General features: G+C 40.5%; 1 protein-coding gene across 1 annotated transcript; it reads right to left on the bottom strand.

The window, feature by feature from the left end:
* Positions 1 to 3,700: 3,700 nt before the first annotated feature.
* LOC115021493 (basic helix-loop-helix transcription factor scleraxis-like) lies at positions 3,701 to 15,633 on the bottom strand. Its single transcript, XM_029451988.1, has 3 exons — positions 14,681 to 15,633; positions 14,041 to 14,257; positions 3,701 to 4,480 (listed from the first exon to the last, which is right to left on the bottom strand). The coding sequence occupies exons 1-3, from the start codon at positions 15,058 to 15,060 to the stop codon at positions 4,442 to 4,444; spliced, it is 636 nt and encodes a 211-aa protein (XP_029307848.1). The 5' UTR covers positions 15,061 to 15,633; the 3' UTR covers positions 3,701 to 4,441.
* Between the last annotated feature and the right edge of the window lie 1,331 nt (positions 15,634 to 16,964).

The raw sequence follows: 16,964 nt of genomic DNA on the forward strand, positions 1-16,964 counted from the left end.
TCTAGTTTAATCGTCCGTTACTTCCTAACTGTTTCTTTTGCGCTGCATTAACAGAGCAGCATTTACAGAGCAGCATTTACAGAGCAGCATTTACAGAGCAGAATTTACAGAGCAGCATTTACAGAGCAGCATTTACAAAGCAGCATTTATGCAATTAGCGGCCAATGCTGCAGATTTCTTTTTTTAAAAAGCTAATCAAAAGCTCAGACGATAGCCAGTGGCTTCTAAGATTGCATTGCCAATGAGTTCCGCCTCTTTTGCTCGCCAGGCGGACTGTTTACCTGCATGCAACCAAAGCCCACTCAAACGTGATTGGTCAATACCACTCGGATTACAAACGGAAACCAGAACGCTTCCGATACCAAAATCTCATCATGTTGATTTCAGCAGCTGTTATAATCTGTTTATAGAGATTAACAAAGAGCAAACTATAGGTGCTGACACAACATCTAGTAAAGCATCAGTGTTGAGTGTACAAGGAGAAATTAATGAATGTTATTCTGTAATGCTATTACTTTGGGGAAATCAGTTGAGCAGTTTGTGGGCACCTTGACAGCAAACAGCTGCTGGCTTGGTGCTAACACTCAGAGGGCATCCCTCTAACTGACCACTCACCACAACGTAACTGTAACTTCAGTTTCTACTACTTCATTAACTTGAAATAAAATGCCCTTTATTTCAGGGAAGTCATTTAGAGACACTTTTTATATACTAATTTGTAATTAGAAACTTTACCCTAGATGCCTGCCAGGCTCCATATTATCCATTTACAATGTGCAGAGTGACAGATGGAGTAAAGATGGAGAACATGACCTGCAGTTTCCAATAAAGTTACAGTGGAAAAATTAAAATTACCTTTAGAGATGTATTATCATCTCCATGAGTCACAAAGGTTCATGTGCGCAACAGGAAAATCAATTGGCGGGATAATTATTGTTATTGTTGAGCTCACCAGAGAGCATAAAGCCGTTATGTGATATATTTTTCTTCCAAAAGTTATTAAAATAGATCACAAGTTTGTGTCTTCTGTTTTCCGTCTTCCACTTTGTTCTGCCAGCTTTCCATTACACACTGAATATGTTTAATTTCTCTCACACGTTTTCAGGCTACATCCGCCAGCCCCTCTGGCACTGGTACCACCTTTTTATTACTTCAGCTATCTGTATTCACAAGGTTTCCATGGGGGCATCTTCGTCAGAGACCATTATATTGATAATAAGAGCCAGTCGATCGTCCAACCTCCGGTTCACCTTAGTCCAAAACCGCCTACACCGCAGCAGTCTGCCCTCTCAGCTGATCTGTTTTCATCAATGTGAAATACAGAGATCATTAGACAGCTAAGCTATATCACAGATCCTTCTGCTTAGTGTGTGCGAGCATGTGTGTGTGTCACACAGGCTTAAGTCCATCTATTTGTGCATATGGAAGTTCATCGGTGAATGAGTGTGTAAATGGTCATCTGTGTGTATGTGTGTGTGTGTGTGTGTGTGTGTGTGTGTGTGTGTGTGTGTGTGTGTGTGTGTGTGTGTGTGTGTGCGCTAAATTATATGTAGGCGTAGGGGGAACCTGATCTGGTCTGTGTGGGAGGAACCAGTTCCTTTTTCCCCCTCACTGCTGCTCAGACAGACGGCCTGCTAGAAAGATCAGACTCTCAGACTAACTGGACCAGAAGTCATTAGGACACACTAGACACACAACGCTTTTTTCAAAGCTTCCTTTTAAAAAACCTTCCGCAGTAAGATTATCTACGTCTCATCGGCTCATAATAGTACTAAGATCTTTTAAACAAGTCGCACGGCGCTTTTCAAACCTTTGTCTCAGGAACCAGCGAGCAGCAGGGACCACTTACACTCAAACTGTGCCCTGAGATTTAGTCTTTTGTTTCCCTGTGTTACGTGTGGGGAGAAAAAACCTGCTCTGGCACTTGAATTTAAAGGGCATTTCAAGCATAATATGCTAGAACTGCATTTTGTCTTTGGTATAAGTGATTTTCCAGTAAGGATTTTGCAACAATCTGTAGTTCATTGTTTGGCTGCCATTCTTCTGCTAGATTTCGTAAAGCACGCTATCAACTGTCAAACTCTTTCTCTCGTCCCAACTTTAAATCTACACCTTTTCCCCTTTCGTCACCTTTTGAGTTATTTACTTGTTTCATTAAAGTAAGTGTCCTTTACATGACATCACTTCGAGAAAAATTCAGACACAAAACGGCTGCAAGTGTCAGCTGCCGCTTATAGTTTTGGGGTGTTTGTGAGATTACACACACAATAAATCAGCTTTGTTTTTCAGGGTAGCTTCCACTAAAAACTATGTTTTGGCAGTGCGATCAATTGACATCTGAATTTTTTTGTTGGTTGTTTTTCTTCACTTGTCACATTATAGGAAAAAGCTCCATAATTGGCACCTTGGTCACAGAAACAGCTTGTAAGCATTGTTAAAAATAATTTGGAAACACCAAACTGGTGCAGCACAGGGGTTAGCCTCCATTAAATAAACGTCTCATTTACATTTCACTTAATGGTGGAAAATGGCTCGACAACTACTGCTATTATGTGGTTTTAAAATGCCGAACTAGGACACCTCAGACTGGGTATAGAGTGCAATAATACATGTCGATTCTAACTCTCTTAAGCCATTTTTGTAATAAAACCAATTTTAACTACGAGAAGAATCCTGGAAAAGTACCAGCATCTCTCTCACATCAGCCATACGGTGCAACATTTTCAGGTAACCACAACTTTGGTTTCCCTGGAACTAGATTTGCAAATCTGTGCTGTGAAACAAGAGGGGTGTAGAATCACTGCATATACTAGTTTGCAGTCTTTAAACAAGTGATTACAAACTTCACAAACAGAAAACACTGGCCTCTAGATAGTTATATCACAGGTTACGGTCGGGAGAAGTGTGTGTGACAATTTAAAAGAAAGAAGGAAAGAAGGGCAACATTCCGCATAGTTAATGCCCTGATCATTTTCCATAAAGACAGCGGACAGATTTGGAGAAAAACAGAGTAGATTGATGCTGAAAGAGGGATGAAAAGACTGGAAAAGGTAGTGAGAAAAATGACAAAGACAAGAAAAGTGAAGGAAGATTAGATACATAGTTAGACTAAGAAAAAAAAAGAAAGAAAGAAAAACGAGGTAAGGAGAGGGTAAGTGGTGCGTGGCTAAACACGCTGGAAAGCCATCACCAACCAGACTCTGGCCAGTGGCACTCCAGGGAAAAGAGAGGAAGAGCAGAGGAGGAGAAGAGAAAAAGAGCATGTGGAAAGGTAAAGAAGAGGACAGCGAGGGGACACGGGCAGATGTCCAAGCAACCATACCTGCAGATTCGATTCTGCTCCCTTTTTTTTCCCTTCCTGTCTCTTCTGCTCGCCTTTCCTCTGCTCCTCAAACCCCTCTTGTCCGCCTCATCTTCAAACCCTGTCTGTCTCTGTCTGCTCTGATCTTGGTGCCCCAGAAGAGAAGAAAGACAGCAAGAAGAGAGAAAGAGAAATAAAGTAAAACTAGGACTCAGGCTGATGTGAGCTACAGGTGTAGTCACTTCTACTTGTGCTCGCTGTGCTGCTTCTTTTGTCAAGGAATTTATTTGAAACTTCAAAATGATCTCTGCGCTGGCTGCGTTAATGAGCAAACTTATGATAAAACCAACATTTGGATAGTTCAATGGAAACTTTTATGATATTTATTAGTTGGAGCTGTAGAGGATTTGAGAGGACAATAGGCTCAAAATACCATCAACATATAATTGAAATTAAATCGCAGATTTACAAACAATTTATTGGTCATGTTAAGTTATTTTCCTGCATTATAAAGACATTTTCAAAGATTGTTATTAGAAATAACCAACACCACAAAAGTTCCAGCATGTTATTTTTTGGATTCCATAAATTGTGTCAATAGCCAATGTTTTGCATCGTTATACATTATTTGTCATGAATGTCAATGCCGGTTAAATAACATAGTTTCATTATATAATGTTATGTCACATAAATATACATATATATTTCAGTATACACATTAATAACACACAGCTTTTGATCAATACAAATTTGTCTTTCAAAGGTTCTGTGTGTTTTTCAATCATGTGCCTTTGACTCTGAACAAAGAGTCACGGAGTCTTTGAACAATACAGTAAAAAGTCTCTTATAAATGTTCTTGAAAGGTTCGTCATGGTCTTGATAAGCATGTGAAAGCCCTTTAAAAAGTACTGTTTCAGAAGGGTTTCAAACATATTTGAAAACACCCCAAAAAGTAAAAAGTTCTTGTAAAGAGATATAAAAAGTAAGAAAAAAAGGAAATGCTTAGTTAAGTTCCTTAAAAATTCCTGGAAGTGCTAAAAGAAGTCCTTCAAAAGTCTTTGAAATGCATCTCATGTTCGATAAGTCTTCAAGTTGCAGTAAAATCACTGCATTTCATCCGTGTGGTTTGTGTCCTCATTGTTAACTTCTGATGGCCGTCTTCCTGTCTCTGTCTTTGTTCTGTACAAAGAGAGAAACAACATCTCACATCATCGAGGATTCAAGTCAAAGGAAAAGTACAGCTCAGCATAACACTACAAACATGGAGAAACAGCTAGTGGCATGTTGCATTGTGTGAACTTTACCATGGTTGATAGAGTAAATGAACTTTGACTGCAAACACATTGTGTACAGTAGCACACATGCTGTAGTGAGCTGATTTTATTACAGCCTGAAGAGTGACATCATGAGCTGATGCATGACAGCCCTGCGCAATGATATGCTTCTCATTTATCTGTGGTATCAGAGGCCTTGATTTCCTGGCTGGTGAGGAGACTTTCTCTATCTGGCCAGGAAAAATAACATCACATTTTCCCTCCTCACCTAACCTCTGCTCTGCTCCCTTCTCAGGCCATATACCGCTCGCTTTTCAAGCTACAGTCGAGGGATTTTATCGTTGAGTGATATGCAACACGCTTCATCCCAGTCTTACTAATTACTTTTCAGGGCTGATGTTTGATTAACTCAAGGCTGGAAATGATTTTAGGCTTTTGTAACAGGAATTCTGGTCGACTTTCATTTATAAATAGGTAAAGGAAATCCTCTCTACATTCTTTTTGCAAGTTAAAACTTAATTTCCGATATTGGTAAAAGTACGTTTTCACTACAGCGTGGTTGAGCTTCACTGTCGTCTCCTGGATTTTCTCTCCTCTTCTCATATCGTCTAAACTAAACCTCTCGGCCGCCCCCCTTCTTCCTCTCATCAGTCGAACACATGTTACACATTTCCTCTCAGATCATGCACAAGGTGTAGGTGTTTGGAAAAAATCAGTTTGACTGACATCAACAAAGGTGGGTAGGTGTTTGGAAGGGTATCAGGCAGTAATGAGAGAGTGAGATCATACGATCTGGACAGGAATCAGTCCTCCCACTGATTGGAGAGAGGAATTCTTCTTCCAGCTGGAGCAGAGGATCATTGCTATCATCCACACATGAAGCATTACCATTATGTTGTTTGTAAGTTGACTCAATATACCCCAGTGCATTGCTGCCACAAGACTTGTTACTATTTAGATTCTGTAATCTTGTATTTTTAACATATCTTCCAAATGCTGATCCTGAACATACCGGAATAAAAAATGTATGTATTTTACTTGTGTTCCTACAATATCCGCTCTTGCGAAACAATATCTGTTAAATGCTGATTCAACAGTTTCGATAGGTACTAACCAAATGCTTAAACCATCAGTCACAGTTGGGCCATATGACAAAAATAATTGTCTCTATGAGTAGTGAATACATGACACAGCCTTGAACACGTTTGGCCTCCCTACAGCATTGCTGTTGTTGTGCTTTCTACTAACACAAGCTATAAAACCAACAGCTGGATGAGACAAGTGCAGCTGTGCTCTCGGGTGTTTGTTGGAAGGCGCTGTGGAAAATTGTCGGTATTTATCAGTGGAAATTGAAGTACTTGAGGGAGGTTAGAGAAGGTGGGTACATGAAATAATCTCACTCAAAAACTGTGCATGCATGACAATTGAATGATTCACCAAATTACATCAAATTACTGCAGAATCAGTAGGATTTGGCTCACGGTGGAAGCACAGCTGTAGCTGGTGAAGGTGGTTCAGCTGGAGTATAACTGATTCAGTCAAAACAGGAGTAGGGGGGCTTTAAGGCTGGCCTGGTAGTCAAAACAATCTCCCGGAGACTAATAGGGCATGGTCGGATGACATCTATGCTCTCTTTCTTTCTCTGTTTCTCCAAACACCCACACACACACACACACACACACACACACACACACACACACACACACACACACACACACACACACACACACACACACACACACACACACACACAGACATACCAGTGACTTCCCAGGGGGGTGATTTGTCCAGCACTAATATGATTACCTGATGATGTTTACTTTAGATGCGATATGATGATATTACCACTCTGGAACAATATTATAGTTTCATCAAGGTGAAAGGAACCTGTCTAAACTTTACTATGAGGACAGCAAACGCTCTCTTTACGGCATCTTATCAACTCTACAAATTCAAACTTTGGTATTGTTTTTTCCGAAACTTCATCCGGGCTGTTCTTTTACCTATAACTGATTTTCCACTCTCTCTCTCTCTCTCTCTCTCTCTCTCTCTCTCTCTCTCTCTCTCTCTCTCTCTCTCCTCTCTCTCTCTCTCTCTCCCGTTCTGTCAAATACAAACATCTAATTTAGTTTCTGGCTGCATGAACAGAGGGATGACTGGTTGGAAAAAATAATTCCACTTGGGTACCGGCCCGACAATCGTATAAGGAGATCGGTATTCAACCATGAAATGAAAACTGGTAATAACTTTAGTTTATCGAGTGAAAATATGTGAATATGTGTCAGTTCCCTCAAGTGTCTCATAGAAGCTGTAATTACCCTCATAAATGATCATCGATTAGAGGATCGTAGACATACAGTACGTTAAAATAGTGCAATAAATAGCACGTCAGACTTTTGAATTAAGCTAACTAACACACCAAATAAGCCACAGTCTGCTATTATGTGGCTTGGGTGCAGCAGACATGTACTTCATGCTCACTGTGGTTTGCATAATAAGCATCCTGATGGCTTCTGAAAAACACTTGATTTATCTTAGATTGCCTAATCAGATGTCATTCTCACCAGCCAGCCACACGTACATTTAATTGTTCCCACATTTTAATAATCTGTTATAATGGCTGCAGAACAAGCCCAACTTCATTTTCACCAGCCTCGGATGACTTCATTCTGCTACATTACGCACCAAGCAGCACTTTATCATCGCTGCTAAGATGAGCACCCTGCAACAGCCAATCTATCATTAGCTTCAGTAGATATTATTTTAAGAAACTGCACAATTTAAAACGCCACTTTTCTGCTTTTCTGTGTTATAGATTTATTTTAGATTTGCTCTTTGCCTGGCTCAGATTTCCGTAGTTTTGTTTTAATTTTCTCCGTGAGCAATCCTCTCCCTGGAGACCAAATGACAACAGAATGATAGTTTTGCTAATAGATTTTGTTAGTTATCTGACACGACTTCTTCTGTTGGTGTTAAATTAGGGTTTAACTGCTTCCATCTGTGCTGAAAATATATAGACAGGTCCATGCATGACGGCAGAGTCACACACACACAGACACACACCGAGCGTGGGCAAGAATATATTTGAAAGTTTCCTGCAGTATATTAGCTACCTTCGATGCACCTCATTAGCATAAAACGAGGGGCAAACAGGCAAAGCTCTTGCCCAAGAGGCACAAAACATAACCTCCAAGTCAACACCGGCATTATCTATAAATGAGTGTAATTTAGTTTTCATCTATGACCTCGAAAACCTACTTTTACAAGTGACGCAATGCTTTTTTCCAGTGAAAACAGACTAATAACCAAACGACTGCTCTCTTAAGGTGCACGCTTCATTTGATCTCGCAAAGTGTAGTTTCGGCACAGTAAAAAACCAACTGTCCAAACTGGAGGATGAATAGCAAAGTTGATTATCCCGCTGAGTCGTTGGTTATTTATCTGCCTCTCTTTCTCTCCTTCTCCATCTCTCTTTCCACAACTTCCTGCACACCATTAGTTTAGAAAGTGTTGAAAGCACAGCCGTGATAAAGCGCTCCTTAAGTGAGTAATCATATATGAGGTTTTTGTTGGGGTGTCTAGAAAGAAGCAATGAACTGTCGTCTGGCTGAAAAGACTAGAAAAAAAAAGAAATCAAGGTAAAATGAAAAAAATACTTTTTATAAAAGTCTGTGTGTGTGGTGCGCTGTATGTGAGAGGCAGTGTTTCTATAGTCGTGCATGTATGTGTGTGTGTGTGTGTGTGTGTGTGTGTGTGTGTGTGTGTGTGTGTGTGTGTGTGTGTGTGTGTGTGTGTGTGTCTGTGTGTGTGGTGCGCTGTATGTGAGAGGCAGTGTTTCTATAGTCGTGCATGTATGTGTGTGTGTGTGTGTGTGTGTGTGTGTGTGTGTGTGTGTGTGTGTGTGTGTCTGTGTGTGTGTGTGTGTGTGTGTGTCTGTGTGTGTGTGTGTGTGTGTGTGTGTGTGTGTGTGTGTGTATGTGTTATATGTTTGAGTGTGTGTGTGTGTGTGTTTGAGTAAGCAGCGAGGGCGTTTCACAGAGAGCGGTTTCCAGGCTTCTTTAACATCACCATCAAAGCCTAACGTCAATGTGTTTCTAATAGCAGCAGCTGAATTAAACACTGGCTGTACAGGCCTCAGCAGAGGATAAATCATTTACAGAACAATTAGCTCATTTGTTGCTCCGCTCTGCAGTGCCAATGACTTCCAGACACAGAGAGCCAGCCAGCATGTGTGTGTGTGTAAGTGTGCTGTATATGCACATGGAAGTAAAAATCTCACTCTGTGTCACTCACATCCATCTCAAAGTAACAAACACACAGACTCACAACTTCTCTCTTAACCACACACACAAACACACTCACACTCTTCCACATTTACTCAACACAAACACTACACTTGCACAAACACACAAGAACAGATAAGTCAGTTTCCAATTGCTCGGTGCAGTTTTAGTGCCACTGTCTCTCCATACGCCCAGCTTTCCAGCCACCCACAAAAATCATCATGTATAAAAGTTTTATTGCAGCCCAGATATAAATTAGAAATGTTTCGTGATATTAAGAGCTGTATTCATCATTTATGTTTGCCGTTTCGCTAAATTTACACGTTTCTTTTTAATTTCTCAAAATTCCAATTAAATAAGATTCCTTCAAGTTCAGGGTTGTGCCTTAAAACGCTCGTAAACTCAACTAAATGTAACCATCTCAAAGCAACAATGGTCTATTTACGGCAACCGCACTATAAGTATCATAGTAGTTATATTTTTGCCAGATTTCTATTCTGTTTCAAAACATATAAAGTCTCTTTTAATTCTTCAAATAAGCTTTTTAAATGTTTTAATATTGGAAAATGTGTGGGCTTGTCATGTCCAGCTTAAAAAGGAAAAAGTTCAGCATGATTGCTGTTATTGGCAGATGAATTGTAGTTTCTGTTTACGTTTGCCATTGAAATAAATGAACCCTCTCACTGTTTTGGGCCAAAATAAATAACCTACAGTTGCAGAGGAAGCTGTAAAAATGCTTCAGGCACTATAGACCAAAGACAACAAAGTAGACGGATTAACACGTTTGAAAAGCTTTCAGTTTTTGTTTTGTATTAAAGAATTACTGAATAAACACCATCACAATATAAATCAGTTTACTGTTACTCATGTGCTGCCTTCACCTATAGCACAAATAAATATGCAGCACTGCAGATGCTTAACTGCATTTTAAGGTCATTAAAGGGAACTTGAAGCAGATCTACAGGAGATAATAACACCACGTAATTAAAACGCTGTAATCGTGCAGGTTTGCTGCTGTAGGTTGAATCCAGGCACCTGACAGTTGCACTGATCAGCAGAAGCAGAGAGGCCTTGCATAGGATATCTGCATCAATCAAGCAGACAGCACAGGGATTTAGGCAGGCCCTCGCTCACCTCAGTCCTCCATCCTCAGCCCTGCACATCTCATTTACAGATGTATAGCCATCAGGAGCATCCCATGTTTTTACAGCATGTATGAAAGGCACCAGTAAGTGAAGGCTGCGCTAAAGCGTGTCTATTGCCAACTGCTGGTGCTCCACCTCAGAAACACGTACGAGGAATAACTTGGATTCTGATCAAAAGATACTGAGTGGAAACAGTGTGTGACTCTATACCTGACAACTTGAGGGGGAATAGAGTATTTAGCAGTAGTGTGGAAGGATAGATTTGCACTATGATCACCGCACTGAGTAAAAAAAGAACAATTGTTCCCGCTTTAGGCTCACACTGAGGAGGTTTTCACTGTTCTCCCAGTGCCTCTAAACATCTCAAGAGAATCAATGTCTCACTGTCCAAAGGAAACCGCGCATCGCAACATCGAGTGTTTTTTCAATGGTTCAGATAAACTGAAAGATTAAGTTTGAACTAATTTAAGCTTGATAAAGGCCGTTGGATTAGATCAAAAAAAGTTTCATGAATATTGGGGATGTAGTTTTTCCTGCTGACAAACAGACAAACAAAAGGTCCGAACTGAAACCATAACCTTCTTTGCGGAGGTAATTTATCATATAAACTTTACCTGTTTAAAATTAAAACTCTCTGAATCATGTGCACAAAGTCACACAGATGATGAAATCCCATTATTATTCCACTGAATCAGTAATCTGCAATAGTTTAGCCCTCTCTGTGCAGTAGTCATTACTAACAAGTATATTTGTTTTGAAACAGTAATACTGTATACATACATAATAAGAGGAAATGAGCATATACTTTTCTCACTTTCACCCTCTTCCACATTGGAAATGAGCATAATTGAAGCAGCTGCTCTAAGCAGACCTGACAGCTGTGATGAACCTCAATGACCATAAAAACATACAAAGAGAGCACTCAGGACACAAAGTCTCATTTTACCTCCACAATCGTTTCCTCTCTGTAATCACCAGCTCTCTGCCCACTTAAACGCACTGTACAGCCACTTTTTCAGGGAAAATTCAATTCTCTCAGGTTCTGCCAATCAGAGTAAACTATTCATCTGCCATGTGAAAGGATAAGTCTGGTTATATTCAGTATTGTTTTTTGTTGGACCAAAACCAAAAATGGATTGATTCTACTCACAAGTGATACCTGATATGCAGTAACTTAGACATGTTCAATTGTTGTCCAAAACTATGAAAACACATCTGCATTCCTGTGGTATTAGAATAATTAACTAGAATTCATATAAACGCCCCTTAAATCGGAAACACCTCAAGTCAGAAAAGGTTTTGGTGAATGACTTGTCCAGTTGACATCAACATGGTGGACAAAAATAAATATTAGGTTGATGGTAAGAAACTTTTTATTAATTCACGTATTGCATATAAAAATGTTTGTGCACATGTCATTTGTAATATGGAATTAGGTAGAAACCGTTAGTTGATATCCATGTAGAGTGACTAAGATTAGTTAGAAAAGTTATTTATTAGCATTACCCTGGAAACAGCTTTCAACATGTTGTTTTAACAGCAACAAATCTTCTTTTTAGCGTCCATGTTGTTTTCACATTAAGACCTAAAGATTATGAACACTCCAAAGTCAGAAGAACGACTTCCCAACTCGGTAAATGGGACCACCCAAGGTGCAAGTGAATAAGCCACACCGCTGCCCTGGTTGACATGTTCTTTCATTATGATAAACATGCACACCCCATATACACCGTCCTGCTGCCGCAAATCCTAACTAGGGCACCAAATATGTATTAGTCCGCCGCTGAAAACAGTCCTGAACAAGTCAATCTTTAGTCCCGTTTGAGCCACGTTTGATTAAAAATATTTTTATGAATTTACTAAGCTATTTAAAAAAAGACTACATACTTGGATTATTATTAAGTGACACAGTATATGAAAGTTATTCTGAATGTACATAATGCGACATCTTCTAACTCTTTTTGCATAAACATTTAAGTTAAAACTTCAAAAGATTTCCCTAATAGCCTTTCTCCTCATTTGTGATTGGTGTCAACTTAGTTGGGGAACTCAACGGAGGGATAGTCAAGAGATAATGACTTTCAGCTTGGTTCACCAAATCAGTTTCCTACAGGAAAACAGTAAAGTGCAGAGAATAGTGAGCTGTTACTGAGCTAATGGGAAACAGCATAAAGTGACTGACGTCAAGTCAGATAGACTTTTGACATGAGAAAGTTTCCTAATTGTTTTCTACCCAGCATGCATTTGCAGGTCAGTCATGCAGATCTGCAGCAGTGAGTTGACAGCAGCAGATAGTATTACACAGCTCCTACTGACAGCTCTGACCTCCACCAGGCTGATCGATATGCAGAGAGCTTTAGGAAGAGGAGGGGGAACGAGAGCAGCTTGGGGGAAAGAGTTGAAGAGGAAAAAGTGAAACACAATGAGAAATAAGGAGAGGATAAAAAGGAAGAACTTGGGGAGGACAAACTGAAGCGAAAAGTAAAGGAGACATATGAGAGAGAAAGACTGATTTCAGGCTAGTTATCTCCCTGCCGAGGGTGTCTGGGTTTCAGACGCTGAGGACGTCTAGGCTTTCACTCACAAAGGTTCAGAGGGGAGGAGGGAGGGAGGGGAGACGCACACTGCTGAGACTCAGGTTATCCCCCAGCTAAAGGGTCTCTGGGTTTAGACACTGAGGAGGGTATTAGCTTTCAAACACTGCTGGGGTAACGGGGGAGTCTGCCAGATGTCAGCTCCTTACCCATAAATCCTACTAAATGGGCAGCGGCTAGGTTAGAGGGGGGAAAGTTGAGTGGACGTCACCTCTCTATCATCTTCTGCACAGACTGGTGGTGTTTGTTGAAGTCAGGGCTGCAGTCATTTCATTTCAGTCAGCTGATAGGAATTATTTCTCATCAGACTGATGACTTTCTTATGCTGAGAGTGTTCTTGATTATGTCTATTTCCTGTGTGGACTCAATCAAATGTGAGTTGAACTAGATGAAGTTTTATTTTTCTGTATCTCTATTAGGGTGAAGATTGACAGTGTTTTCACTGATTGTAGATTTGATCATTTCAGAAAAAGTTTGTTTTGGGCTGTCTTCCTGAAATGTATTTATAAACTGAATTGTGAAGCTGTGTATTCATATGGCTTATTACAAATAAAGCCCTGAAAGTGCTACGGGAAAATGTTTTTGACACTTGCAGTATGTTAGTTAAATGAAGTAAATGCACATATTCAGTGGCACAAAGTTATTGCTAGTTACTTTTGCATCTCAGGTCAGTTTCTCAGCAGTTATAATTAAAACCTTCTCATATGCAGACTGACGTCAATGCATTCTTGAAATTATACACATGGTTTTGGATGGATTTCATGGGCTCCTGGTCATAAATCTCCCTCGCTGCATGAAAACACTTGTAAACTTTAAAATCATATTTTTTAAAAAACAAGAAAAAAACACAGCAGCAGCACAACGGTCGTGCACATCTAGTCAGTTACGCTAAAAAAAGGCTGCGTTTCTCTGACACAAAAACAATCACTTCTTCCAAATGTTTAGTGAGTTTCAGAAAGCACCATGAACTTTCAAGCCACCTGCTCGAGTAAAACTAACCCCCAACAGAACAATAATACGCAGTCCTTCACCCCAAAAGAGGACTTTAAAGAGGTTCTGCTTTTAATGTCCCTCAGGGCCAATCAGGTTTATAGGCCCAGTCACTGATCTCAGGTCAGCTTTAAACACCAAATTGACCCTAAAGCACTGCACAGTTTCCCAGAAGAAGCTTCACTCCACAGTGTGATCAGATTTTTCTTTGGCTAAATCTGAGCTGTTTCTATTTTTTAGTTCTGGAAAAAAGCACTTCAAGTGCTTTGTGTATAGTATTTGGAAAGTAACTAAAGGAATGTATTATAATGGTAGTATATATTACAGTTGTTTTGGTCATACAGAGATAATCATAATAATTATAGAACTGTTTCATTGGAGATCTCACTATAATTTTAATTTCATTTGTTGTTTGTTTTTTCTTTCTTGATTTAAAATTTTTCGTCTGCTCACCATTTTCCTCTGGTTGCTGAGGCAGAAAGTACAGATGTGCTTTGGCTGCGCTGATTGGTCAGATCCTCGGTTGGGGGAGGAGTTAACGTGGAAGAACGGTGGTGAGGGAGCGTGGCACGGTTGTCCATCATGAAGCCCCTCACCAAGGAGCAAGACGTTGCCCAGGTGACTGATGTAGCTGCTGGCCAAACGTAGCGTCTCGATCTTCGACAGCTTCCTAATAATCAATTCAGAAGGACATTTATGGCATTAATTAAAACATAATATTTAAACAGTCTACAATGATTAGAAAAAAAAAGATCATGCGTTGTAGTATTTCAAAATAAGGTGCGGCATATATAGAACATATAGACAGTGATGCTCGATGTTGAATGTGTGAGTGGCCACTTCCCGGACACTCTATGACACATCTATTATAGGAAATATCCACTCGTAATTAAATGCAGTGTTGCTTCAATTACATTACAGGCCTGTCCCAGAAATAATTCAATAGTGATTAAAAGTGCTTGCACTCCAGAACTCCATCAGGGAGTATTCTTTTAGTTTCCAAATGGAAAAAATGTAGTCCTAACATTTTTAGGAACGTATTTGTGCATCATACAAAATATCCTGACTCAGTTTGACTCATGTTGCTCAGTACCTGTCTGCAGGCTCGGTGGGGATGAGTGTGCGCAGCGCTGTGAATGCCGTGTTGACAGAATTGGTGCGATCTCTCTCCCGCGCGTTGGCTGCGGTCCTCTGGCGACCCTCCCCAAGGGGGGGAGACCCCGGGGGGACGAGCCTCTCCATCATGGCCTCTACATCTACCCCTCCGACCACTCCTGCCCCGCACAGCTTCCTCTTTCTGTTCATCTTGATGTGAAAGGCAGATGGCGACGAGGACAGGCGGAAGTTGTTGGTACGCTCCTCAGAGCCTGACCCCTCGCTCCCGTTCTCATCGTCGTCTTCGGAGAGGAGGGCAATGTCGCCGTACAAGAAGCGGCCTGCGGGAGGCGCAGAGCGCAGCATGGCAAATGTCATCTTCACCGTAACAACGCTCTGTCAGCTACTAGTCAATCCTTGTAACACTTCCACTTGCTGAAGTTCAACTTGAAACGTTTGTTTTTGGAAGTTGTTTGGCAAATGTTCTGTTGATGGTGCTAACTTAAGGCGCCCGCCCCTTAAATTGTTACTTTACCCCCAACAAATGAGTTGAGCCAGGTGAGTCAGATGTAGTACTTATGATGCAGAGTCAGGCTTGGTTCAAAAGATCAGCGAGTTGATCCTTCAGTCAGTTGTCAAGAGCAGCTTGACCTCAGAGCTGCTGTGTTTTCTCTCTTGGTTTATACGAAACCACTTCTCATCCCATAGGTCAGTTCTTCTCTCTGTTAATCCTGTGGAAGAAATTTAAAATGGCACGTTGAAGTCAAATGGCTGTTGATTTTGTCCTCTTTTTCTTCTCTAAACCTCTTTCTTGGTCCTTTGTTTCTATATTTATCTGTTTCAATCCCAATTGTAAAAAACTACTCCCAGTCCTGTGGCAGCAGTTTTACTGTCTCTTGCTCTCTATTGGTCTCTCTCTCTCAGCCTCTCCACGTCTTCCTCTGTCCCTGCTCCACGTGTGCCTGCTGTCTGAGTGTTTCCGTCTGCCCCTGGTCTTATAGCCGGTGGGAGGGCCGGAGGACGCCTCCGCTCCTCCCTCTGAGCACTGAGGGTCCCTCGGCTGCTGTCTAGAAGCAGGCCGGAGAGACCGGAGGCAAGAGGCAAACCATCAGCAGAAGTTTGTTTTGGCTGCACGCTGATTCGTTTCAGGGGAAAATCCACCCTAAAACACGACTTGCATCATTCTTGTGTGCTGTTTTTTTTTGTGACCTGAGTGACCATGGAGACTCCTGAAACACATATTCCTAACAATATGAATAATATAAACATATTCAAGTTCTTGGATGGTGACCGAACAAATAAAAAGTGTGTTTTTCAAATTGTTGATACAAAGACAAAGGACACAGACACAAACTCTGTGCACTCAAAGTTATTTAACTTAGTTGGAGGCCAATTCTTCACATAACAAATAACTTGATCAAATGTTCTAATATACTATAATTCCATAATCAAATAATTAGTTGTTCAGGTTTTGACATGGTCTTCTCCAATTTTCCTGTTCTTCTAGACTTCTCTGACAGGATGGAAGTATATTGATGACGACAAAGATTTGAGAGCGCAGAAGCAAATTCTGCTCTGCAATTAGAGCGCACCACCTGATCATGCACACCCTCATTTTGTAAGTCTGCTCTCTCAGTTTTCTAAAGCTGCTTTTGCACCTTTGGAGCACTTGAGGTCGCATGAGGTCGCAAGAGGTCGCTTGCCAACCATTTCTGACAAGCGATCTGCAACAGGACACACCCACATCTGGACGGCAGGGTCGTGTCTTTTTCAGAGTTAAAGTCTGCATAATCTGTTGATCCAACTGATCCCCTTATCCTCGCCTAATTTATTCATACCGTATGTTGGATTTGCGCCACACCTATTCTGAAGATGTGGTCATTCTGAATTTAGCCACAGCCCATAACAATTTATTATTATTATTATTATTATTATTATTATTATTATTAGTAGTAGTAGTAGTAGTAGTAGTAGTAGTAGTAGTAGTATTAGTAGTGCACTTATATTGGTTTGGCTTATTTATAGCTAATAGTTGAATTTGTATTCTATTGTTTCTGTATGTTGCACTTCAAACTGGCTTATTTGAAGACAGTGTTCACTTATATGATTGTACCTATTTGAAGCTATTGTACTTACAAGATTCTTGCTGTTCGGAGTTGTATCTCCATGATTGTTTGCACTTTTTGTACGTCGCTTTGGACAAAAGCGTCAGCTAAATGAACTGTAATGTAATGTAGTATTAACAGGTATTCAATTAATTTGATTCTCAAACTCAAAATTTG

Source organism: Cottoperca gobio, chromosome 16, assembly GCF_900634415.1.
Source record: "Cottoperca gobio chromosome 16, fCotGob3.1, whole genome shotgun sequence".
In the NCBI taxonomy this organism is placed as follows: Eukaryota; Metazoa; Chordata; class Actinopteri; order Perciformes; family Bovichtidae; genus Cottoperca; species Cottoperca gobio.